General features: G+C 43.4%; 1 protein-coding gene across 9 annotated transcripts; it reads right to left on the reverse strand.

Annotated features, from left to right (window-relative positions):
* Positions 1-246: 246 nt before the first annotated feature.
* Positions 247-24780, reverse strand: MAX (MYC associated factor X). 9 transcript variants are annotated; one of them, XR_012036745.1, is made up of 6 exons: positions 24512-24761; positions 23752-23778; positions 16183-16290; positions 3034-3157; positions 2476-2560; positions 247-1779 (listed from the first exon to the last, which is right to left on the reverse strand). XR_012036745.1 is itself a non-coding variant. In XM_072838913.1 (5 exons), the coding sequence occupies exons 1-5, from the start codon at positions 24545-24547 to the stop codon at positions 1592-1594; spliced, it is 483 nt and encodes a 160-aa protein (XP_072695014.1). In that variant the 5' UTR covers positions 24548-24761; the 3' UTR covers positions 247-1591. The 9 variants fall into 9 exon arrangements, 3 of the variants coding, with proteins under 3 accessions (XP_072695014.1, XP_072695016.1, XP_072695015.1); XR_012036746.1 differs by having other exon boundaries at positions 2472-2560; XR_012036744.1 differs by having other exon boundaries at positions 2460-2560.

Consider the following 24780-nt stretch of genomic DNA (forward strand, 5'->3'; position numbering starts at 1 on the left):
GAACTTTAAAAACTTCTATTCAATGAGCAAAGTCACCACCACTGGCTCACCCATCCCCTGGCCTGCCCAGCTGATCTGAGCCCTTAGAACAAGAGGGTTGCTGTGGCTTCCAGGAGCTCCCAATTCTGTAAGCCCAGGTAAGTGACCCTTCTGTTAGGTCTCCCCATAGGCCCTGTGGCTTCCAGAGAGGGTTCCTTCCCTTAACCATCGTGGCCTCTGCTAGGGCAAGAAGACACCACCACCAAGAAGGATAAAATAAGTTTTTATTTATAGTCTTATAGTAAAGGGGAAAGCCTTAACTTGCAAGACAATTCTTGGGCAGTATGTACAACATACTTTTTATTTCCATGGAATGGAATCAAACACGGACTGAGACTACAGAGTACACACTAGAAATCAGCGAATGCCAGGAACAGAGTAGGAAAAAGACAAAGAAATGAGGCCTAAACACACAAAACCCTTCACTGGGATCTGCTGACCGCAGCCAGGACCAGGGCTGGATCACACAATGGGAACGGGTTCCAGGACAGTTGGAACAAGAGTAGGGTGAGGGTGGGGAAGGGTCCGCACTGGGGTGCGGGTTTAGTACCAGGTAAATTGCTCTTGGTATTTACATACAAAATCAGTTGGCTCTATTTCTTAGAAATACACACGGAAAGAAAGGAAGATTTGATCATTACTTTATGAATCTGTCGCTTTGCAATACCGACATCATCAGAAATAGGGACAATTCACTCAGATCCAAATTTCAGTAGCAGGAAATAAATATCAAAACATCATCACTGGCCCTCAAAACAAAACCTCTACCCGACTCGATTCTCCCTCCTCGTCCCACCCCCTAACCACCCCTTGGCGGCTACCACTTCACTGCTGCCGGCTGTCCCCTACACATACCACACGAGTGTCATGCGGCCCTCCCCATGGCTGGCTGAGAGAAGCAGGAGTGAAACAGGCCAAAGACTGTGCTGCAAATCTGTCCCCACTTGTTTTTATATCACAGACTTCTTCAAAGATCTGGTCTTTCAATAGGAGCGATAAATAGCTTTTTAGGAAAAAAAAAAAAATCCTTAAAAAACAAAGGGGATTAGTTCTGATTACTCCAAACCGGTCATCTTCTTAAAGTAGAGCAGTCCACAGATTCACAAAGTCTATCAAACGGAGGTGAGGGTGGCCTGGGAGGAAAGGCCTGGGAGGGGCAGGAGTCCTCCGGGCAAGTGCCCGGCAGGGCTGGAGGAGCTGGTGGCTGGTCAGGACACCATGTGCTCAGAGGTCCGGCCGGCCGTCTATCCTCCACAGAAAAAGCTGCCAAGTTGGGGTGTTTTGGTTTAAAAATTCCTGGTGGGGACAGGGAATCCCTGAAGGGAAACATTAAAAAAAAAAAAAAAAATTGTGGAAATGGGGAAGGAGAACGAGAGCTGTTGTCCAAGAGCTTCTACGTAAAAATAAAATTAAAAAAAAAAAAAAAAGAGAGAGAGAGAGAGGAAAAAAAAGAGTCTCTTAAATGGTTGTGAGGGTTCTGGGGATGAACTGAAAGGAGGACGGGACGATGGAGGAGACGGACAGTTTGTATTGCTGGCCTGCCCCGCGGAGCTTAGCTGGCCTCCATCCGGAGCTTCTTCCTGCTTTGGGGCTCTTCGGGCTCTGACTCCGAGCTGGAGTCCGAGCCTCCATCGAAGGCAGAGATGGTGCTGCCCTTGGCGTTGGTGTAGAGGCTGTTGTCTGAGGAGGGGTAGTTGGTCTGCAGTTGGGCACTCGACCTCGCCTTCTCCAGTGCACGGACTGAAAGGCAACCAAACAAGCAGGTTACAGTCTTCTGGAGACTGGGGGAGTAACCAAGTCTCAGCTCAGGGTCCAGCCTGTTCTTCCGAAGGGCTTGCTGGCCCCCGAGGCTCAGGGTGGCTTAGAAGTCAGTCCCTTCTGGTGGCTGTTCCACCCACACACTTCATTTCCCTCCTTTCCCAGCCAGACCTGGGGGCCCAGTGGACATGGCCAGCCACTCTGCGATGCCACCCAACCCTAAAGAGAAGGCTTGTGATGTCACCGTCCTGCCATGGAAGCCGAGTGTAGAGACAGGAGCATAAGCTCCCTGTGGGAACCAGCAGTGCAATGACAGAGGAGAAGCTGGCCTGGCCATGCCAGGCTCCACAAGGGTGTGAAGGCCACACAGCAGCAGGAAAGGATGACATAAGATGTGTCAGCCAAAGAAAAGTTTTGGCTTAGCTCTCTTGTACAAGATCCACTTGGAAAGACAAGCTGGACACTTGGAAGCAAGTCACCAATACACACAGAATACCTGGGCCTTTTGACACATAGCCCCTACATGCAGGCTGCTCAGCCCAGTAACCAACCCACTGCCACCTCCCACTGCCCGTCCCTTGGGGATCAGCTCATCTTGAGCCTGGAAGGTCAACCCGTTTATTTTATCTTATTTTATTTTATTTTATTTGAGATGTTCTAACCCAGGTGGTTACTTGCATTTCCTTTTACTTGCATCTTCCATGAGGGAGGAAGAGAAGTGAATTCCCCAGGAACAAAGAACTTGATCAGCTCTCGCTTTCCCCTGTGGTTGTAGGAAAAGGCGGGTGTGAGCATTGGAGAACAGCATGGGCCTGGCCCATAGGCTGCCCTGATTGGACTACCATTGACAATGGGGAGGGCTCACTGTCCCTGAACACCTGGAGTTTCTGGTACTTACACAGCACACTCCAATCCAAGGACCTCTCTTTTGAGACACCTGATGCCAGGTGTGACCCCTACTGCAGGCAGACCACCTGAGCCCCAAGAAGGGGAGAGATCAGGTCAGAAAAAAGTCTCCAAATGTCCAACCCCTAGACTCCACTGTTCCCTCACTGGCGGCTCAGGTCCTTCCTCAGGATGGTTCTAACACTCAACTATTCAGGCCCAAGAAGCAGGGCCGCAGCCACTTATGAGCACACACTCCGTAACTGGTTCTGACTCTGCAGGCCCAGGTGCGAAGCCCTGACCTGGCCAGAGCACAGCAGGGCCAGCTGCCCCACCAGCTCAGGTGCTCACCTTGCTGCTCCAGAAGGGCATTCTGCCGCTTGAGGTCATCAATATCTTGCTGGTGTGTGTGGTTTTTCCTTCGCATATACTGGATATACTCTGTGGCTTTGTCTAGGATTTGGGCCCGGGATGCCTGTTGCAACAGGAGAAAAAGCAAAGGGAACAAAGTAAGGACCTCGTCCAAGCAGTGAGGAAACCATGCCTTTCTGCAAGAGCAGGACAGGAGGGTGAGTTGGGCCGGGGCTGACAGAGGAGAGGAACTGCTGTTGAAGCCGTCTCTGTGCCGGTCAAGCTGTGCTTGTGTGTAAGTGCTTTACACAGCTTACCTCACGGCAGCACTGGGAGGCAGCTCCACCAGGAGCCCGAGGCTCAGAGTTTACTGGTGTATTCAGTCACCAGCTAGATACTGGCAGAATCTGGATTCAAGCTCAGGTCCATCCAATTCCTGAACTTGTACTCCTCCATCCCCCTTTGGTTATTTAGGCTGCTTTCCAAGTCTTCAGCCTGGCTATGTCTGAAAACATTAAAATCCTACTTAGCTGAGAGCTTGCACTACTCATTCTCTGCTAGGGAGTGATATGGGCAGCTGGGCCAGAGAGACAAGAACAAGCTGTTAGGGAAGCCAGCTCAGAATCGGAGTAGGTGCAGAGCTTTTCACCAATGTCCCTAGACTTCAGACTAACCCTGACTACGTGCTGCTGTGTCATTATTTCAACCTTCCTGACTGAAGAGACTTGAGTGAAAGCTGTCAGAGCTTGATGTCAACACAGGAAGGGCAGGAGATTGGGCCATTTCAGGAAGCAACCGCACCTTTACCATGGCCATGGGCAGCCTAGGCACTGCCCTTTTAGGGGAAGAGGTTGATAAGCTATTAAAATGGATGTCAGGTTACTGTGCCCCTGGAGGTCAAACATGCCTCAAAGAGTCCCTCCAGGCTGCAAACATGGCCAGAGTTACTCACGGCCAGGCAGCTAACCAGCCAAACTGGTAGAATGGTATAAAGCCAAGAGGACTGATACCCAAGGCAGGGTATTCTAGGTTCTGAGTATGGCATTCATGCCACTGAGGATTCTGAGCAGTAGCAGCAAAACTTCTTACTCAGGGTAGGGCAATACTGGACAGTTCTGTGTCATACTTCTAGCATGTCCCAAACCACCAGAACACAACAGGGGGGAAAGGGCAAGGAAAACATCTACCCTCAGGATAGCAAAGCTAAATCCACTTGTATTAAACCCTGACAACCTCAATTTCTATACCTCAGGCTGGGCAGCATATCAGAGAAGACTGCAAGGCCTGGATTTATTTACTAGTCCTCAAAAGTACTAGAACTTTCAGGCTTTCCTCTTATAGCATGCTTAAGGCAATTTCCTCAAAAGGAAATTGCTCATATTTAACCATTTTTATCTGCTGCAAATTATGTGAAGGTACTGAGCACTGTGGGGGAAACAAAATGTATTAGTTGTGGCTTCTTTGGCCCAGAAGCTTACTTACTATCTAGCTGAGGAGATAAATATATCTATACACAAGCAAATCACAAGGCAGCACCGACAAGTGTAACTTGAGTAGTACAGATTAGAAAGGCCACAGGAAAGATGGCTTCTGGCTGGGGCAATTACCTACTGTGTGCCAGGCATTGGCCTTGGCTCTGTGCGTGTGCAGGCGCGAGCGCACAAACACACAACTGAAGTGACATCTGTGGGAAAGGGTCACTCTGGGCAGAGAGAATAGCACAGCAAGGGTACAAGAGTGGAGATTGAGCCAGGTGTGTTTCCTGAGTAAGTCAGCTTATGTTGGAAGAATTAGAGTACCCAGCAAAGCAGGCTTGCAACTCTGGCTGCATAGATGCTTTTCCCGTTTCTGCCGAAGGGAACTTACTAGAATGTAATTATTAGGGGATAAAATGGAAGAACCTCCCCACCCCACACACACATAATTAGAAAGGACTAATTAAAATACTCTGCTTCTCTGGATACTAGAGATGGAATTTTAAAGAAGTACTGCAGGATAGCTGGCAGAGTAGTGAGGAAGTTTATAAGCACCCAGGAGATAGGTACATTCTGGGCTCTATGACTGCAGACATAATTTTTCTCTCTGTGGCTATTTCTTAGAAATTCTAGAAATTCAGACTGCACCTAGCCCTCCAAATTCTATGCACCTCATCAATGACCTGGTTGCTATGTATAATTATATCCCAGGCTCTTTGAGTTTGCCTATTTTTTCAGCTAATAGTTCCCAGAAAGCAACACTAGCTCTTATTAACTACTCATTTGCAGGAAAAGGAAAAGGAAAAAAAGGAAAAAAAACAAGACTGCAAATGTTCAGCGATGACTCTTACTAATGAATGACCACACTAAGTAGCAGCCTGTGTGCTACCAGTCTCTTCCTCACATAGTTATACATGAAACCATGAAGTGAAAGTGAGGAGTAAGCACAGTACAACAAACCAAAGAGGGGAAAAAAGATCCTTCCAGTAATGGGAGTTTCCATTTCAGCCCAGTTTTCAGATGAAGATAAAATTCACAGATGCTCAGAACACAGAGGTCCCCAAAGAAGGCTGAATTGGTATAAACCCAGCAAAAAAATCCTCCAAAACACTAAGCACAGCCTTTCCTCCACCCCCTGCTGAGAGCACAAGCATCCCAGGCCACCCCTTGGCAAGTCCAAAAGAATAGTCCAATTAACTTTATTTTGCCCTTCCCAGAGTACTCACCAACTAAAATACAACAAGAAAAACTTTCAAGCACAAAATACAGAATTGCCCCAAATTTACATGCATGTCTAGTCCAGGGGGGTGAGGGTGTAGAAGCAAACTGCTGAAGCTAGAAAATGCTAGACATCTAAAATCCCCTCTTCTTGGCTTTCTAAACCATGAGATCATGTGCCCAGCCACAGGATTAAGGTGTGGGCAGGCCCTTCCGTGCCTTCAGGAGTTTCTACTATGTGAACAGTAAACAAGAAACCTGACAAGAACCTCGGGCTTTATGGTTTGGACTGTGGAGTGGCCTCAGGGTTTATGGCACAGACTATGGAATGGCCCTGGGCAGGCTTTCAGTTTCTGTTTTCTGAAATGCACTTTGGCTGATCAGTAATCTGTGTGTGTGTGTGTGTGTGTGTGTGTGTGTGACTGAGCAGATAGAACTTGGTAAACCAATGTGTCCACAGATGGACTGTTGCCTTTGGATACCTAGTAAGGACCTGGATAATTTTTTTCCTGCTAATTTTTACAAGCACAAGGCACCAATTCTGATTGTGCCTAAGCAGAAACCAACACAGCCCTAAGACAGCACACACTGGCTGAGGGGATGAAAGAGGTACTAGGCTTCTAACATAGCAGTGTGAGTTAATGCAAAGTGGCTCTTCAGCCTCTCCTTCCACCTCTGGGAGCCATGCAAAAGTTCCCTGGACAGCCTTGCCAGGTCTTGTTCCAAAGTTATGGCTGCATTATGGCAATATGAATGATGATGATGACAATAATGGCAGCAGCTAACACTTCCTGAGTACTTACTTATTAAATGCCAGGTACCTTCATACCGCCTTCTGATGTATTATTTCCTCTATTTTATAATTAAGGAAACTGAGGCATAGTACACTAACTTGCCTACTATTAGGTAACAGAGTCAGGATTTGTAGCCAGGCCTCCAGGACACCTCTACTTTGGTAGCAGAGAGGAAGCTGCGGAAAAGATCAACAGAAATGCACCAACAGGGATATCATAGAGAGGAGTCTGAGCAGGAGGGAAATGACAATCCAAGAGTCACAGGATTTGTCTACAAGGAGGTCAATAAAGCCCCAGGTGAGGATGGTTTCCTTGGAGGAGTCAGAGTTCAGGTAAATCATCCTCAGGGATGAGGTAATGAGCATAGGGATGAGTTGAAGCTGAAGACTAGTTTTTTAGAATTAGGCTGAAAAAATGAGAAATGAAAAAAAAGTAGCTTGTAATAATAGTGGCCATTGAAGGAAGATTTTTTTTTTTTTTCTCTTAAAGACTGGTGAAAACCAAACAGGCTTCTAGCAGAAGAGCAGCAAACAGAAAAAGCCTAAGGATACAAGACAGCATGAGAGAACAGACTGACCCTAGCCCTAGCAGAGGGGAGATGCCGGCTCCCAACGGTGCTGTTGGCTTCATTACCTAACAATGGTCCAAAATCAACACAGAAGACCCAGTGTGGTGTAGCCAAGGTGCCCAACAGGTTCCTGTCCCTTCTCTGGCTCGTGCCACCACTACTGGCATGATGACATCTCTGCCTAAAGAACAAGGAGAGGAAAGGGCCAACCCAGCCTCTGGAGGCACCCACTTGAATGGAACTGTACTTGGGGTCAGAGGGAATGCAACTCATGTGTTGCAGCAAGAAATGAACATAGTTCACAAAAGGACCCAAACCCAAGAGTTTGATTCTAATTAGACCCTTTTAAAGGTCCCACATGATTCTTGAAGTAGTTAACACTGATATTAGGGTAAAATCCAAGGTTACTAAATCCCACTTAACAGAGTAGCTCTCAAAATTTTTTATTTAAGGCAAGAGTGTCACACATTTGTGGAGATGTAAATCTCCTTACAGTAATCTGGATTTGTGTAAAAACCCACATTGTTTTAGAAAGCAAGTGGAGAGAGGTGAGGAAGAGAAGTACTCCTAGAATGTTCATGTTAGGAACACCCCTGCTATTCCCTAGGGTTCTAGCTCTGACTTAAGAAGTAATCATCTTGGTCATATTTATCACTTTTCCTCCTCACTGTCAAAATAAGACCCTACCAAGCAGATGATACCACTGCCTTGTACTCCTAAGAACCAAAATGCCATATCCTGGGGAATGAAAATAGTACTGTCTGCCTCACTAACTGACATCTGTAGTGCACTACGTATTTTAAGGAACATAAAACCATTATTTTCTGAAATCTGCACAAGCCTTTATACATATTAAGGTTAAGAGGGAGCTACAGAAAAACCGACATACATTTCCATTGGAATAAGACATCTTCTGAAAATAAAAATTAAAGAATTTGCACAATAAATTTGGGTCTATATTAAAGTATTCATTACAAAATGGAGCCCCTATCAATGCCAATAAAGGAGGCTGGAAGGCTGTGGGGTCAGAGCCAGCACAGTCACATGGCCCCTCAAAGCATCCTGCTGGCAAGCCCTCCCCAGCCTAAAGGACCATTTTATTGATTACTACAGGAAGGCAGAGCTATCATGCCCTCTAAGGGGCTTAGTTAAAGCTAGGAGTTAGACATTTGTTTAAGGGTCTACAAAAATCTTATTTCAAATCCTGTACTCTTTTCCTTGTGCCCTTGGCAGTTTGAAATGAAGTTGTGACACTTGGTCATCAAACTCTGACCATGAAGGATAGAGGTACACAGTTCCCCAAAGTGGAAATACAACTAGTAAATATGTGGAAAAGGATTTCATATTATAAGTAATAAAATACAAAATTAATTACTACCTTTTGCCGACTAAATTCGTTCCTCCTCCAAAAATATTCCAGTGATAGTAAAACTGGAACTCTCAAAACACTGTCAAAAGACTAATCTTTACAAATATGATACAATTTCACTCATATATGGAATTTAAGAAATAAAACAGAGGATCATAGAGGAAGGAGACAAAATAAGATGAAATCAGAAAGGGAGACAAACTGTAGGAGACTCTTAACTCTAGGGAACAAACAGGGTCACTGGAGAGGAGGTGGGTAGGGAGATGAGGTAACTGGGTGATATACATTAAGGAGAACACCATGTAATAAGCACTGGGCGTTGTATGCAACTGATGAATCAATCACTAAGCTCTATCTCTAAAACGATTAATACAGTATATGTTAATTTATTTTTTTAAAAAAAAGACTAGTCTTTAGCATTTACTTTAAAAAATAAGAAATGAAAGAATGAAAACAATCCTCTCAGAAAGCATTTTGGCAACACAGCAAAAACCAGATGCTCTTAACCATAGACCCAACAATCCAGCTTCTAGGAATCTATTCTATGGAAACAGTCACCTACAACCAAGATGGTCAGCACTACATTACTTACATAATTAAAAACAGGAAGCAATGTAACTGGCCAACAGAAGAAACATGCCTAATGACTAAATACAAACACTCTTATCACTGGGCAAAAAGCATCTTATGTGATAACAAGCTGTAATATTTCAGTCATGTAAAGCATGCATACAAAGAAATCAGAAGGGAATATACAGATTGAAAATACCATCATTTCCTTGCTTCTTAGATTCCATCAATTATTCCATGAATTTTAGCAACAGAAGCTTTTTAGGGGAGAAAAAAAAAGGAGGCAAGTTTCTTTTGACACTCATTGTAAGACAGCACGCAGTTTTAGTCATTAACATGGGGTATGGAGCAGGGAGCTATGTCTGAACTGCACTGTTGTCCAAATGGCTGATAAGCACTTGAAATGTGACTAGACTGAGTTAAGCTGTGCTATTAAGTACAAAATACATGGATTTCATTGAAATCATACTTATTTTTGCATATTAGGTTAAATAAAATGTATCATTAGAATTAACTTCATCTGTTATTTTACTTTTTTACTGTGTCAACTAGAAAATTTTAACTGTATTGAAAATGCATTGTGGCTCACATTAAACATGTACAGGGCAACACTTGTCTTAGAATCTTAGAATAAAGGAAAGGCTATAGTTGTGTTAGAGAAAGGGGGTACACACTGCTTTCTTCTTCCCATTTTCCTAAAATTTTTGCAATTTTGCTACAGGAAAAAAAGAAAAATGCTGAAGGGAAAGCCTAGGAACCTAATCCAGTATCCTTCCAAATCTCAAGATGGAAAATATTAGTACAGCCTCCTGGCTCTCTAGTCCTCTCCATAGGCATGAGCCTTCCCCTGCTCAGCACTGCAGACACTTCTAGAAGAATGGACAAGACTTCTGCCCTCAAGGAGCATACCCTTCAGTTAGGTGGTAAGATTGCCACAGAGGGAAGAGAGAATAGGAGAGGCCAGTGAAGCCCGTGCACACTGGGGCTGATGGGAGACCAATACCGCAGGTTCTCTGGGCGGTGAACTGCAAGATATGAGCCTTGAAGCCAGCAGGCAGACAGGCAGGCAGGGGAGGCCCAGGTGGGGAGAAACATGGAGGCGCTTCAGCAGGAAAGAGGCCCTCATGGGGGGGGGGGGGCGGGTGTCTCTTCACTATGAAACCCTGATGTCCTCTGGGTGATATGGCTGGAGTTGGACCTTAAGAAGGCGAACAGCTCTGATAAATGACATTCCTGGGGAAACAGAGGAGGGTGCTCTGCAATAAGGGAAGGAGAAAAGAAAGAAGGCTGGCAACGTGGGTACCTTATTTAGAGGACACAGAATGCCAGTTTTTACCTCGATGGGCACTGAAAAGCCCTGGGAAGGTTTTCAGTAGCACATAAATACAGTGTACAAAGAATTCAATAAATCAATACATTCATAGTTGCTAAGCCCAGGGCTCAATGGAGATGACAAATTTAAGGTAGAAAATTAAATTTTTGAAAAAATTATTTTTAAAAAAAGATTTGAGAGAGAAAGAGAGGGAGCAAGCACATGTAGTCATGAACCAGTGGGAGGGCAGAGATGGAGACAGATCTCAAGCTGACTCCACGCTGAGCATGGAGTACAATGTGGGGCCAGATCCCACAAGCCTAAGATCATGACCTGAACCACAACCAACTTAAAACCAACTGCACCACCCAGGTTCCCCATTGAAAAACTTAATTTTGAAGAAAATAACTGCCTAGGCTGGATGGAGTCTGTCTAGGAAATAACCTTAATGAATAATGAGGTGAAATGGGTAGGGCTGTGGCTTACATTTCATTTAAAAGATAATCACTTCAACAGCCCAGATATGACACAGAAACAGTGCTGCTGAATGAATGGCATATCATAAAAGGTGTCCACTGGGATGAGCCTCTCCCAGTATACGTGGCTAGGTGGACAGGGGGCTTCCTGCCTTTGGTTAATAAATACTTGCTTTGTCAATCGGAGAAGGACAAACAGTGTATGTTCTCATTCATTTGGGGAATATAAATAACACTGAAAGGGAATATAAGGGAAGGGAGAAGAAAAAGACTCCTAACTCGGGGAAACGAACTAGGGGTGGTGGAAAGGGAGGAGGGCGGGGGGTGGGGGTGAATGGGTGACGGGCACTGAGAGGGGCACTTGACGGGATGAGCACTGGGTATTATTCTGTATGTTGGTAAATTGAACACCAATAAAAAATTAATTTATTTAAAAAAAATAAAATAAATACTTGCTTTGCAGCCTACTGTGTGCCAGGCACTGAGGGAAGAAATAAGACCAAAAGAAGATGTTTTCCCTGCCTCATGATATTTCTTCTAGTGCAGGGTGGCAGATGGGCAGATAGTCACCAAGTAACCACACAGACATATGTACAATTAAAACTGGGGTAAGTGCTCCAGTCACAGTGCTTAGTGAGTTGAAGAAGAGACTGACCTTTAGCTGTAAGAATCATCAGGTTCCTTGGTATAAGGGAGCTATTTGGTTATCAACACTTTAACATGTTAAGAAAAGTAGGCTTTAATGGAAATGAAACAGATTAGCTTAGAATTAACCTCTTATTAACCTCTTATTTGATGCTCAGCATGTTACCTTATTATTGCTACGTAATAGGTATAATCCTCTCTCAAAAAAAAAACAAGATCCTTAAGAGGAGACACTATCTATTACATATTTTAAACCTCTACAGTGCTCACATAGGTCTTGGGTCTTAATTAAACAGATGCATACAACCATGTTAGCTGTTGCTGTTTTGTTCAAGGACTCAGTAAGCCCACGGTTTCCTCTGGTGTTCTCATTCCACAGCTATGTACTGTGAACTACCACATGCCAGAGTCTGTGGTAGGAGTTGACTGCGGCAGGGCCCTCATGTTCTCACCCAAAAGGAAGGAATACTGAACTTAATGCTCACTAGAAGAAACCCTGGTTTTCTTCTTCATCTCAGGTTATATTATCTCTTTTTAACACAGCTCTACCCAGAAAGGAGAAATCCATAGTACAACTGCCTGAGAGAGCAATTAACCATTTAGATAAGCAGGTATTTAGGAACAGACTAAAAAGATGAGAAATTTCTATAACCCACTATACAGCTACAAATGGCAATGCTGCTATAGAACATTTTATCACTAAAGTCAACCATGCTAAGGAGATAGTGTGACTGGATGCTGGGGCTAACTTATGGGGCAGAGGGCAAAATTATATTCCCATGTAAAGGCAAACTTTACCTGGCTGGCTACCAGGTCTTGAATCCATATAAAGAGAATGAGCTCAGTGCCAGCAACCCACAGGGCAACACTCTCTAGTACCCAACTGAGCACCCTTAAAACGAATAATTCTGTTTAAAAAAGAGAAATGTCTTCCTACAGAACAGTTATTCTTTTTTTTTTTTTTTTTTTTAAGATTTTATTGATTTACTTATTTGAGAGAGACAAAATCCTAGCAGGGGGAGTGGCAGAAGGAGAGGGAGAAGCAGGCTACCCACTGAGCAGGGAGCCGAATGTGGGGCTCAATCCCAGGACCCCAGGATCCTAGGATCCTGATCTGAGCCAAAGGCAGACACTTAACTGACTGAGCCACCCACAAGCCCTTAGAACAGTTGTTCTTGCCCTTACTCCCTTACTCTTGTTGACTGGCTGATGGTTTTAATTCCATACTATCTTTCCCTGTGTGATGTCCAGTGGAAGAACTACATGAGAAAAAAAGAGACTCAAACAACAGAGTTTGAGAGTCGGCTTGCTTACACTGGGACCTATGGCAAAACCCAAATGGACCACCAACAATAAGGTTTATTTCTCAGAGAAACTAAGTGGATTCAGAAAAATTTACAGACTTTAAGTGATCCTCAACTGTCTGTACTTCAGTGTCACCTATGTATCCCACCTCAGGAAAGAGTATGCTAGTAATAACAGCCCCAGTAAGACATACTGCCAAGATTACTGGCTCTACCTAGGGGGAGCTCCCAATAAAAAGATCTAAGTATTTAAGCAATATTTCTTCAAAATATCCTCAAGTTGTTTACCTCTCCAGTGTGGTATAAAGATCAACCTCAGCAATCAGCAGCCCTGGATTCTAGTCCCTGTCCATCTGCAGATAGGGATCAGGATCTCAAGCTTGCTTCCTCATCTGTGATACAGTAATGATGGCAGGAACAGCATATGTCCAATTCTATTAATATAAAACTTTACAGAACCGTTGTGCTTACTTTTATATGGCAACAGAGTTGTTGGTTATTACTGATTTTTTTCTTTTTACTTAATGTAAAAGGTGACCACTTTTTATAACGTTTATGTTATAGTAAAAATAAAACAGCAGACAGAGTATGGCTCTCACATTTAAAGCTATTTTTTTTTATACAAGTATCCCTCATTCCTGGTTAGAATACAACTCACTCAGTACTGGTTTCGCTTTAAAAAACAAAAAGCTTGGGACATGTATGACAGATGATTCAAATATTAAGTGAGAAGTCATTTGGAACTTAAAAGATGCTCAAATCAAAGGAGACTAGAGGGCCTTCCCTGTAAGAAATTGATCTAAGCTCCCCCAAACTCACGATTATTTACATAATGTTGCAACCTTAATTACCGCAATCCAAATCAAGAATTAGCCAATTTCCTTTGGTTTAAATACCATGGTTTTAAAAAATTGCAACATTTAGTGAGCACTAAGAAGACTGAGAGACAAAGTATTCTTTCTGTTAGACTCCCTACAGCATCTGTGAAACAATGCTGGCAGACAAGGAAAATGATGCAGAAGGTGGAATTCAGATGGGAAGGGGCTCAGGGCTACTTTACTCATATTTAGTGCGAAATATCTGGATTATAACACAGATAGGATTCTGAAATCAGAAAGGCACCTGGTCAATTTCTACCCTCGGGCTTTGTTAATGGGCTTCACATAAAAGCTGGCCGCTCGAACACTCCTCTCCCCTCGTCTTACTACTTCTCCGATCTTATTTCCTGTCACCTTCCCTTCACTCATTCCATCCCAGCCACCCTGGCCTCTGTTCTTGACAGGTCCAGCAATGCTACCAGGTTCCTACCTTTGGGCTATTACACTTGCCTTCCTTTGGCCTAGAATACTTATCACCAGATAAATGCCTGGTTCTTCCTTTCACTTCCTTCAGACCTTTGTTCAGATGTTGCCTTGCCAGTGAGTTTTCTTGTCTGCCCTACTAAAAACTGCAACCCTTCCTTCCCAGTTTAATTTTCTCCATAACACTTATCTAACGTGCTATATATATTTTACACTATTAATTCACTTTCTATCTTTTCCTCACCCAAATAAGTTTCTAGTTGTATGTTCTGTTTACTGCTGTTTCCCTAGTATCTAGAACAGTTCCTGGCAATGCAGCAGAGCCTCAGTAAACATCTGATGAATGGACTGAATGAATGGGCCACAATGAATGACAAACTATTCAATTTGTAAGGCTACCAAATTTAAACCATCAACTTCCTTGAAGAAAGCAGACAGCAGGATTTACGATACTGTGATTTTTAAAGACTTAAAGAAGAATGTTATGACAGCACAGAATCAGCTAGATAAGGAAAAAAGTATACTTGAGCGCCTATGACCAGCTTCTCCCAAAGAGTTCTCAAACTTAAGAATGCTTAAGAATCACCTGACTGCTTGTTATAAATATATAGTCTCATGCCTGCCTCCAGAATGGCAGTCAGTAGTGAATCTGGAGTGAGCCATAGGCCACCTCCTGGGAAACACTGCCTTGGTGCTGCTCCTGGTTAGATGAGAGACTTAAAAGAAGGGAGCTTTGTCCATTTAGTTCACCAAAGCCATTTAAATTGATGCCATGGCATATGAATAAGCACTGAGTATCAACAGTTCAGACAAGCACAAGAGATAATCCTTTGCATGTGTGTACCCTGACTAAAAGGATGAGTCTCTCCATCCTAAGGATTTCCTATACTGCTTAGAGAATGTCTTGCCCAGGAATGTTGTTATTCTAGGTAAACATCTTAGTTCAAGGCCACTAAACCAAGTCCACACTAAGTAGGCCTAACCCATGGCAAATTCTGGTTTTGCAATACTAGGTATTCACATGGCCTGTTTTGTTTTTTTCATAAAGGTCAGACCTACCCCAAGCTTCAGTCACATAGAAAGCCACACCTTAGATAAGGTATAAACCACATGACTTACCAGAGCAGCCGTATAAACAAAGTGCAACTATAGTGATTCTAAATTTAATTCTGGATAACCTAAAAAACTCAGGACTCCCACCCACAGAGCTAAATCAAGAGAGCCATTCAAAGCTACCTGAGAGCAATGATTTTTCTTAAAATAGCTGCTTTTTTAAACAGTAGATCATTGGACCAATAAAACACAGGTCCTCTTTGCAGTCGGCCCTTCATACAAGTGAACTGCTGCGGAGAGCAGCTGGCTACATTCTGTGTTAAGGATATAACTGTGCAAACAGATGTTTTTTCCAAATTCCAAGAAGTGACCCTAACCCATAGGCTTTTTACTCAAAGCTTCCAACTTTGTTTTTCAAATGTAGAAACAGCTGGTGCCTACCTCTCCAGGGAAAACATTAGTTTCTGGAAGGCCATCAGTGGGGTGGAGGGAAGCATAAGACCAGTCATTTTTTTCCCTCCATTTCATATGAACATGTCTCTTTCCTTTAGTCTTTTGTCTCATAGTTTAAAATGCTCTTTATATGCCTTGAAATAACAGTTGTTGGAAATGGGAGATCATTGGTGCCCAGGTTGGTTCACATACATTCCCTGAGAGGTCTCATTTAAGATAAATATTAACTCTGAACCATATGAAAGAATTCTCATGGAGACCTAGGGAGTCACTGACTTCAGAAATCCTTCGTGTTATCCCAAACTTCTATGGGCTACTCTCTGTACTATAGTGGATAGTCATAATCATTTCTTGAGTGAGTAATTTATTACAAATAATTCTAATTTTAAACGATAATGCCTACTAATGTCTTATAAGCAGCTCTATCACATCTGTCATTATTTGCTAAAGAGAGAGTAGGTGTATAATGATACTCCAAAGAATCAAAAATGAAGGAAACCACAATACCGGAATATCTCTGATTCCATTTCTTTCTAGACATGTAAGTACCTGGTAAGCCTCACAGCAAGTTTTAAGTTAGTGGTGGCCATCGACTTTCTCAATAAACTCACCTTCTCTCCTTGGAGTGATGGGACCGAGTCCCGCAAACTGTGAAAGCTGTCTTTGATGTGGTCCCTACGTTTTCGTTCCAGTGCATTATGATGAGCCCGTTTGTCAGCCTAGAAGAATGGGAGAAAGAGCACATTAGCCATGTCACTCCTTTTGCTTGGTATAGGTAGGCGGGGAATAGCCTGGAAGTATATGCTGTCAGCGCTGTCCCTGGCGATTGGGCTGGGAAGGATTTGTCGAGGTGGGCAGTTAGGAGTCTCCAGAATTAGGATCTGCTAAAGGGGGAGAAAGGGGTGAGCAAGGCTTGCGACAGGAACATCCAAAGTAGCTCGATGCATCCAGCTCATGCATAAGTAAAATAAAAGTTATTCACAGGGACCAAGTGTCACTCTCCTGCAGCATCAGTCTTCCCCCACAACTTACTGATGTGCTAAAACAGCCGCCAGTCCACGGTTGGGAAGTGACCAGGGAAAAGCTCTGGGGGGCCCTTCATAAAATGTTAACACCCCCACTGTAAAAGATTCCCCATGGTGGATGCTTAGGGAAGGAGTAAGGTCACTGGTACAGTGTTTCTTTCAATGTGAAACCCATCACCACAAGCCTGCTCTAGGTCTCCAGTTTGCTAAAAGGGACTAATTGAAGACCTGTTCACCAAACCATACAATAGAAACTAAAACCTCTAGAGACCCCAGATACATGAATCTGGGATTATGACAGAGCTGATAAAGACACCAACCACATTCTGAGTTCCTGTTTTTTTTAAAAAGTGGATCCACAGCCGTGATCCTGCCAAGGGCTTCCCCTCAACACAGGCTATGCCAGAAAGGTTGTTCTTAGCAAATCATCTGATACCCACAAGCTCTGAATAAATTTCCTCAGGCACCTGTGGCAGGTCAAGCTTATCTGGCAGTATCTAAATAGCCATGGACCAAAGTCTTTATCCTGTTCGGCTTAGAATCACAAAGAACTATCAGCTGGAGAGGGATGATTACTGGCCACAAAATCAGCAATGGCAAAATACTCTGGCTTCAGGCAAGAGTGCTGGAGAGCGCTGCAAGAGAGCTTCAGCAGGTCCCTAGAAAAAGGGCATTCCCTCCAAATGGAACACAGATGCTTAACTTAGTCAAAAGCAAGAATTTTATCACATTCACACTTTGGGAATTATGGAAAATAATATACTCTGAGAATTGACCCTGAATACACAAGGTTGTACTGAGCTAACCTAGAGAGCAAGTGTGTATATGGAAAGTTCGGGTAGCTTTAACCTACCCAGGACACCAGGAATTTTAGATATGAAGCAACAAGAGTAAATAACTTGGCTTAGCACAAGAATGCCTCAAATGAATCCTTGTACTAGACAAGATGTACAGACAAAAGTCTATAAAGACAAGAGTCATGGGAATGAAAGGACTTGAAATTCTATTATCTAATCCTAAGTCTTAGATATTAGAAACAAAGAGGCAGCTGGGAGCAGCTGTGGTAATTGAAGTCACTTCCTGGTCTCTCAAGCACAATACCTCACCTATAGCTTTGTTGAAAAGGACACCTGGTTCCCATCGTGGCCGTAACTCTACATAGCATAGCAACTCATTTTCAGGGCAGATGCCTGGACACTTCTAAAACTCTCCTAATCTTGTTAAGCCTGAATTCATGGCAAAGTGCTTGCTGAACTCAGTAACACATGGAATTTATGGAGAGACTGAGGGAGTGATCAAGTTTGGACACTAGATAACCTGAGACTAGAGGTACACGCACTGTATCACACAGCATCAAAAGAAGAATGCCAATGCCTTCTAACAATAAGGATGAAAAAACTTGAAGGAATTAAGCATATTTAAGTACCTAGTCCTTTCCTTACAGTCCCCTCTAGTCACCTACACAGGTAAGTGGGCTGGGCTCTAACCTGGACTATACCTAAAGTGCTGAGAAGGTGGAGATGGCATTTGGCATCTATCAGCTGTTCCAGCATTTGCTACATACTCCCTAAGATGGTTTATTTACATGCAAATGAACTGCCCAGCTTTGGTCTCCAGCAGCAGCCCAAGATACTCCTGTCTACTAAATCATCCTAATTCCTGGCCCTCCTCCCGGCTTAAGAGCTGTGCACAGAAGCAGTGACAGCAGAGTTACCCACAATTCCTCTTGTTGATACAAATAAAATCCTAATTGTCTGTTTTCTTTCTGGGAGAGTCCTGCAAATCTCAAAAGGTTAGAATCAAGTTGGACTTGGTTTCACTCAGGCCTGCACCACAGGGGTGGAGCTAGGTATAACCTAACACCAAAATCATCCCCACAATGCACTACCCCCTTCCCATTCACTGAGCCCTGAAAGGACTCAAACGGACAAGTCTTTTGGTTAGAGGATTGTTAAGTGAACTTGGCTGTGGACCATCAGCAGAAATCTTGGCTTCTCATCTAGGGAGCCAGCCAAGTTTGAGAAGTTGGCTCAACAAGGAAAGGCAGCAGTCCACTGCCTGGTAGAAAGCCTGGGCTGGGGACTGTTGTTCTTGAAGTAGTGGATGGAATTTCTGTGGTGGTTCCAGGCCCAATTTAACTAGCAGAAGAGTAGAATCTTAGACCAATCCCTGCTGCCATGTTCATCCTCAAGCTGCTTCTCTTAACCAGAGTCAATTTCAAAGCTCTCAGAGACAATGGCAATGATGTATTTTCTCCTCCTTAGGCCTCATTTGAAAGAGCAAGTTAAAAATATGCAGAATTAACATGCTAACTCCAAGTAACTCTATACTAAATGATACCTCTAAGTAGCTTGAAAGAGCATATGAAAAACCTTTACACAAAGTTGAGAATTCTGTTCAGGAAACATTTCCAAACCATAGAGATCCATCCAGCCTGATAATAATGCTCCCCTGTCCCCCACTCCAAATCATCCAAATGGAAGGCCAGTTGCCAGGCTTATCATTGCTTTGTTAATGGTCTTTACTTGCTGGCATCCCTTTTTTGAAAGGGCCAAGATTTCAGAGTTGAGAATGAAAAACAGGATAAAGACTTTCAATGTAAAGCATCTGAGATATTCCCACAAACTCAAAACTAGTTAAAAGGGGAGGCTTGGGGGAAGGGCCAAAGAACTGTGTGTCTTGAACATATAAAATTCAACTCAGAAATTAGCCAGTTCCTGTCGCCTGTACTGAGAAAGATGTTTGATAATGAAAACAAGTGGTACCAAAAAAATTCTAGAAGACAGCAGAAGTATTTTGAGTCTACACAGCAAGCTCTCAAATACCTCCATCCTTACATCCTATAGGAGCTGTGACTGGATGCTGCCACCCTTCCACTTCACTCCATTTGCAGTTTCTGCCAAAAAACCCTTCCTTCAGGGCATCCCAGGCTAACAGAAATCCTAAAGGGCTGTGTGATACTGAAGCGTGGCCCACAGATGCTCAACAGGAACTCCAACACCAAATCGCTTCCAGCTTTGACATCTCTGCCAAGGTTTTTACTCAGCCTCTTAGTTTTATTTCCACCAAACTTTCCACACTGGCAGCCAGAGTACAAATCTTCACCTATAATTTGTCCACCTCTGACACTAACAAGCACGTGTATCTTAAGTGTTGTTATATGTTGAAAGCAAACATTATTTTGTTGGCCAAGAAGTTGCTAAACCGGCAGGAGGTCATTCAAGCTAAGGAGGTCTGTTCAAAATTGAGGGGAATCTCTCTAAATTATTTCCTTCCAACTTATTGCATAGAGAATACAGCTTCGTTCAAGGCATTGCATCAGTTAGCAACCTCATTTCTTGCAAGTTCTAGGTAGGCAAATAGCACGGGGAAATAAATACTCCATTATTCAAGGACGCAAAAGGTTCTCCAGAACAATGCTATTTCTTTCAGGTTAATTGACATCTAACCCCATCTACAGGAGAATCTTCTTAATTCCCATATAAAAAATGCACAGCAAATACTGAATTAGAGCTGCCCACTAAACATTTACTGCCTTTAAGAAATTGAAAGATTGCATTTTAGAGGAGAGAGAGTGTTAACTTATTTTGAATAAGCTACTCTTATTAAACACAAATGCGGAAAATACACAGGTTCAAAATTCTCATCAGAAAAGATCTGTTTATTACTTCTGATGGCAAGCAGACAGAATAAATAAAATGGAATTTCTTAGCAACTTAATTCATTTTAATCAGCACGAAAACTACAACACGAAATAACAGGTAGCTAGGAGGAGAAACTCACTAAAGTCCTTAACAGAAGGATATAAACTTCAACTTTCTAACACCTTTCCTGCTGGAAGCTGACTGCCTGCTACGTATTCCTAACATCTACTAATACATGTGTTTTTGAGGCTTTTTTTTTTCTAGTATAATTTGGGCCTGAAAGAATTTGGGAATGCTATTATGCAAATATGCTATCAAACTATAGCTATTTAAGAAAGTAAAAATCCCCTGGTCATGAAATTTTAATTGAAAACCAAGCTGGATTCCATGATCAACTATTTCCCTATTATGGGCATCTTGAAAAAGAATTTTAAAATGTAAGATCACCCTTTACTGTAACAAACAGGCATATTGAGGAAGCAAACTTGGCATTTCTGCATCACTGTCAACATTGTGAAGCACACACAAAGTATACGCAGCGTGCACAACTTAAGCCACACAACTTAATTCTAGGTAAAACAGAGAGTCGTTTCCTGAGTAAGTAAATTCCAATCTCAAAGGTGACCAAGCTCATTCCCTTCTAAAGAGATTACAATTCCTAAAGTGCTTCTTTGCTTAAGAGTGCTGAGAAGTTAAAAATATTTCATATCAGGGAAGTCCACAAGTGAAACTGCACAAATCTGTTTTTATACCCGTTAACAAATATACTGTAACTGCCAACACATTTAGCTGATATGAAGGATAATAGGCTAAAAAAGGCCTTGGGTTTTCCAACTAACACACTAACCCTACATTTCTCATATATTTTCATTTTTCCCAAAAGAAATTTCCCAAACAGAAATAAAACAAAAGGATCACTTTGTATGAAACATAGCTGTCCCAGAACATTATCTTCAAAATGTAACCCCTTCCCTCCAAAAACACAGTAAGACAGCATTGGTGGGATTGTGGGATGTATAAAATTTAGTAATAAAAATATTGTTTGGGATTCAACAAAGCTTACTGGTCACCGGAGAAGCTGTTTTCCGTTTGCACTGAGGCAAGAGAAAAAAATATTCGTCAAATCAGTTTCACTTTCTGTTATACTTAGCCTCACTTCCTAACTGTTCTTGCTGAGAATCTTATATTTCTCACACAGCAAGGCTGTACCTATTGTAGTGACATTATAAAACATAAATAAATGTCTCTATTTCCATTAGGACTCACAGAACCTTTTTCCATACAACTTTTTAAAAGTTCTCCAATAGTCCTAAATACTTGGTTGTTCACATCCTTTTCTGAACTAATACAAAGCTTAAGAATAGTTCCCCCAAATTTTAAAAAATATATTTATTATTTATACTAAATGGTGGGAAATTGATGTATTCGCAGAGGGAAAAAACCCAAAATCCATTTTACCCCACTTGTTCACGATAATTCTTTGATATTCTATAAAATTTATCTATTGCTTCTTCTCTCCATACTATGGTGATTATTTTATGCCAGATAATATTTAAAAGTCTCAGCAAGTAGAGGTGTCAAATTAAAAACAGAGGGTCAAATTCACTCCCACTGCCCACCTCCCAAAATCAACGAGAAAAAAAACCTAGGCACCTTACCACCAAACTAAAAATATCTAGAAAAAACAATGACATTAGCATTCTAGGAGAGTGGAAACATTTTAATAATTTAATAAAGCAATTTACATCAATACCCTTGTGGATGGATATTTTGAAAAGCAGAAAGCTTTCAAGAGCTGTAAGCCAAACTTTCACAAAGAAAACTTTCTCTCACTGGAAAGCCAATGTAATTCCAAGTCAAATAATGATTCTGCAAAGCATGCCTAACCAATCCCTATCCTCCAATCCTGATCAAGCCCTGGGGCACATTTTATAACTGGAGACTTGGAAAAAAAAAATGTTTTAAATAGACTGGATCCCAAACATGAAACTCCACGTTCACAATAAGGATCACAGTGACTAGAAAAAAAGAACTGAATTTCCAAATAAACACGTAAAGGTAAGTGTCTGACAATATATCAAGGAAAGATAAAACAAACAAACCTTTTATAGTGACTTTTACCCAGGTATAATTTTTAAAATCTTCTGGAACAACTGCATACTCTAGATTTTACAGCAAATATCAGCTCTCAATAAACAATATTTTTTCTTAATGCCTATCTGCATGGACAACCTATAGAAACTTTGCTTGCTCTAAAAAAGAACAGATATAAGGAAGAGGACTTGCTTTTATCCTGGGATACCAGAGGTACCAAAGTGTCATCCTGCATATTCTAACAAGTTCCCAAACAACTTGGATGTCCCAAACATCATTTCAAAAATCAGAAAAATAACATAAAAATCTGGGTTTCTAGACTTTCTTTAAAAATAAGATCTGGAAACAGTGAGCCCTTACTCCCACATAACACCCCCCCCACCGGAGTTTAGTGATTGCCTTTTCAGATGAGACATGTGCATTCCAGAACCCAGTCCTCACCTCCACTCTTTATTCCCAACGATCTTACTGCCTGGGCTCCCCAGAGGCATCTGAATTTTTGACCCCCATTCTATAAACTTCGTACTGTTCCCATCGGTCAAATGTTAGACACTCTGATGTATTTCTCTTCCTCTCTCTGACTCTGATTTTTTTTATGTCTATCTTTTTTTTTTTTCTCTAATCTATTCATGGTACTGTCCCAAACTGGAAAGGCATGAGAGTAGTATCTATCCAAATCCACGGAACCATCTACTGACAACATTAATACCAAACCCTGAGAAATTTACTGATAACATTGCATGTCTCAACCACCACCTTTTAGCAAATCTATCTCTGCAATGCCACCTTTCCTTGACAATTTTTCCATTTTCTTTTATACCTCTCCTTCAACTCAATCAGACCAAAATAAGCAGTTTGTGACGCTTTCATATTCAACCTTTGGTTCCTCTACATTTCTAATTTCTGCATTAGAATGATACCAGGTTGTGCCAGATTCTATAGGTCTACAGCAGTCACATGACCACGTGACTTTTGGTTAAAGATGATTTTTTGCATGTGGCTTCAGCTTCACATAACTGTGCATGTATGGTTTAGAATCTGCTTGTGCCAAACGAAATCTGACCACTTTGCCCCAAAATAATACAATTTACTTCAGAATGACATTTCTCATTTTACACTTACATAGTGACATCTAGATCCCCCACCTGGAAACTACAGAAAGAGTCATTTCTCTGCAAACAGCTCCTTTCACTCACCTACACTCACTGAAACACCGGAGAGTCTAGGATGAGGAGATTTGAAAACCCGCCCCCCCGCCCCCCACCTAGAACCCCAGAAAACTGCCCCGCCTCACCTTAGCGGTTACAGAAGAGTTTACTACAGTATTAAAAACAATAGGACAATCTTTTTCTCTCTGACCCCAAAAAGGACTAGAACTGAACGGAAATGAAAATGAAATGGAGAGTAGGAGACGTACCGCAGATTGAAACCTCGGTTGCTCTTCCTGGAATAAGAGAGAAAAAAAAATAGAAAATATAGAAGTTATTTTTACACTTCACATTCAATAATAAGAAAGAAAATGCCGGCGGCGGAGGAAGCGGCGGGTGGGGAGTCAGCCAGACCCCCCTCCCTCCCTCCTCACCCCACGCCCCCATCCCCCCAGCGGGATCCGGTAGCCGGGCAGGGGGGTCCCGAGCGCCGCCCCTCCTTCCGGGATCCGACTCCGGCCGGAGGGGGTTCAGAGCACTGTCTCCTCCCCTCGCACCCAGCTCTGGGCATCTGGGCACTCCCACCCCCTCTCCGCCCTCCCTCACCCGCCAGGATCCGTGGGTCACGGGAAGAGGGTGATCGCAACCGAGGGGGGCAGGTCCCGAGCGGCGTCCCCTTCCCCGGGAGCGGACAATGGATCCCGGGCGCACCCTGTCCCGGACCCCCGGATCCTGAGCGGGATAGGGTGGGAGCCGGAGGCAGCAGCACCTTCCTCCACCGGGGGAGGTGGGGGGTCCCAAAGGCCGCGTGTCTCCACCCCACCTCCAGTCCCAGAAGGCCGCTCCGGCTAGGAGCCTGGAGGGGAGCGAGCCGGGAGCGCGGCGGAGGCGGTCCCAGCCGGGGGAGGGGAGGGGAAGGGGAAGGAGGAGGCGGCTGCCCGGCCCCCTGCCGCCGTCGCCCCGCTGAGAGCCCCGGCCGCTGTCCCCGCCTGACAACCCGCACGGGAAGGAAGAAGCCCCGGGACTCACGTCGCTCTCCACCTCGATGTCATCGTTATCGCTCATTTCCTACGGCCCAGGGAGCGGCCACTGCAGCGGCGGCGGGGAAGGGGGAGGGGTGGAGGGGAGGGGGAAGTCACCGACAACAACAAGCCGAGTCCCCCCACACACACACACACTCACTCACTCACTCGCTCTCTCACTCACACACACACACACACAACACGGGCGAGAACCACCTCCTCACTGCAGCACCGGATCAACGGCGGCACGCACGCCCGGTCGGCCCCCTGCCACGT

This window comes from Canis lupus, chromosome 9, assembly GCF_048164855.1.
Source record: "Canis lupus baileyi chromosome 9, mCanLup2.hap1, whole genome shotgun sequence".
Classification (NCBI taxonomy): Eukaryota; Metazoa; Chordata; class Mammalia; order Carnivora; family Canidae; genus Canis; species Canis lupus.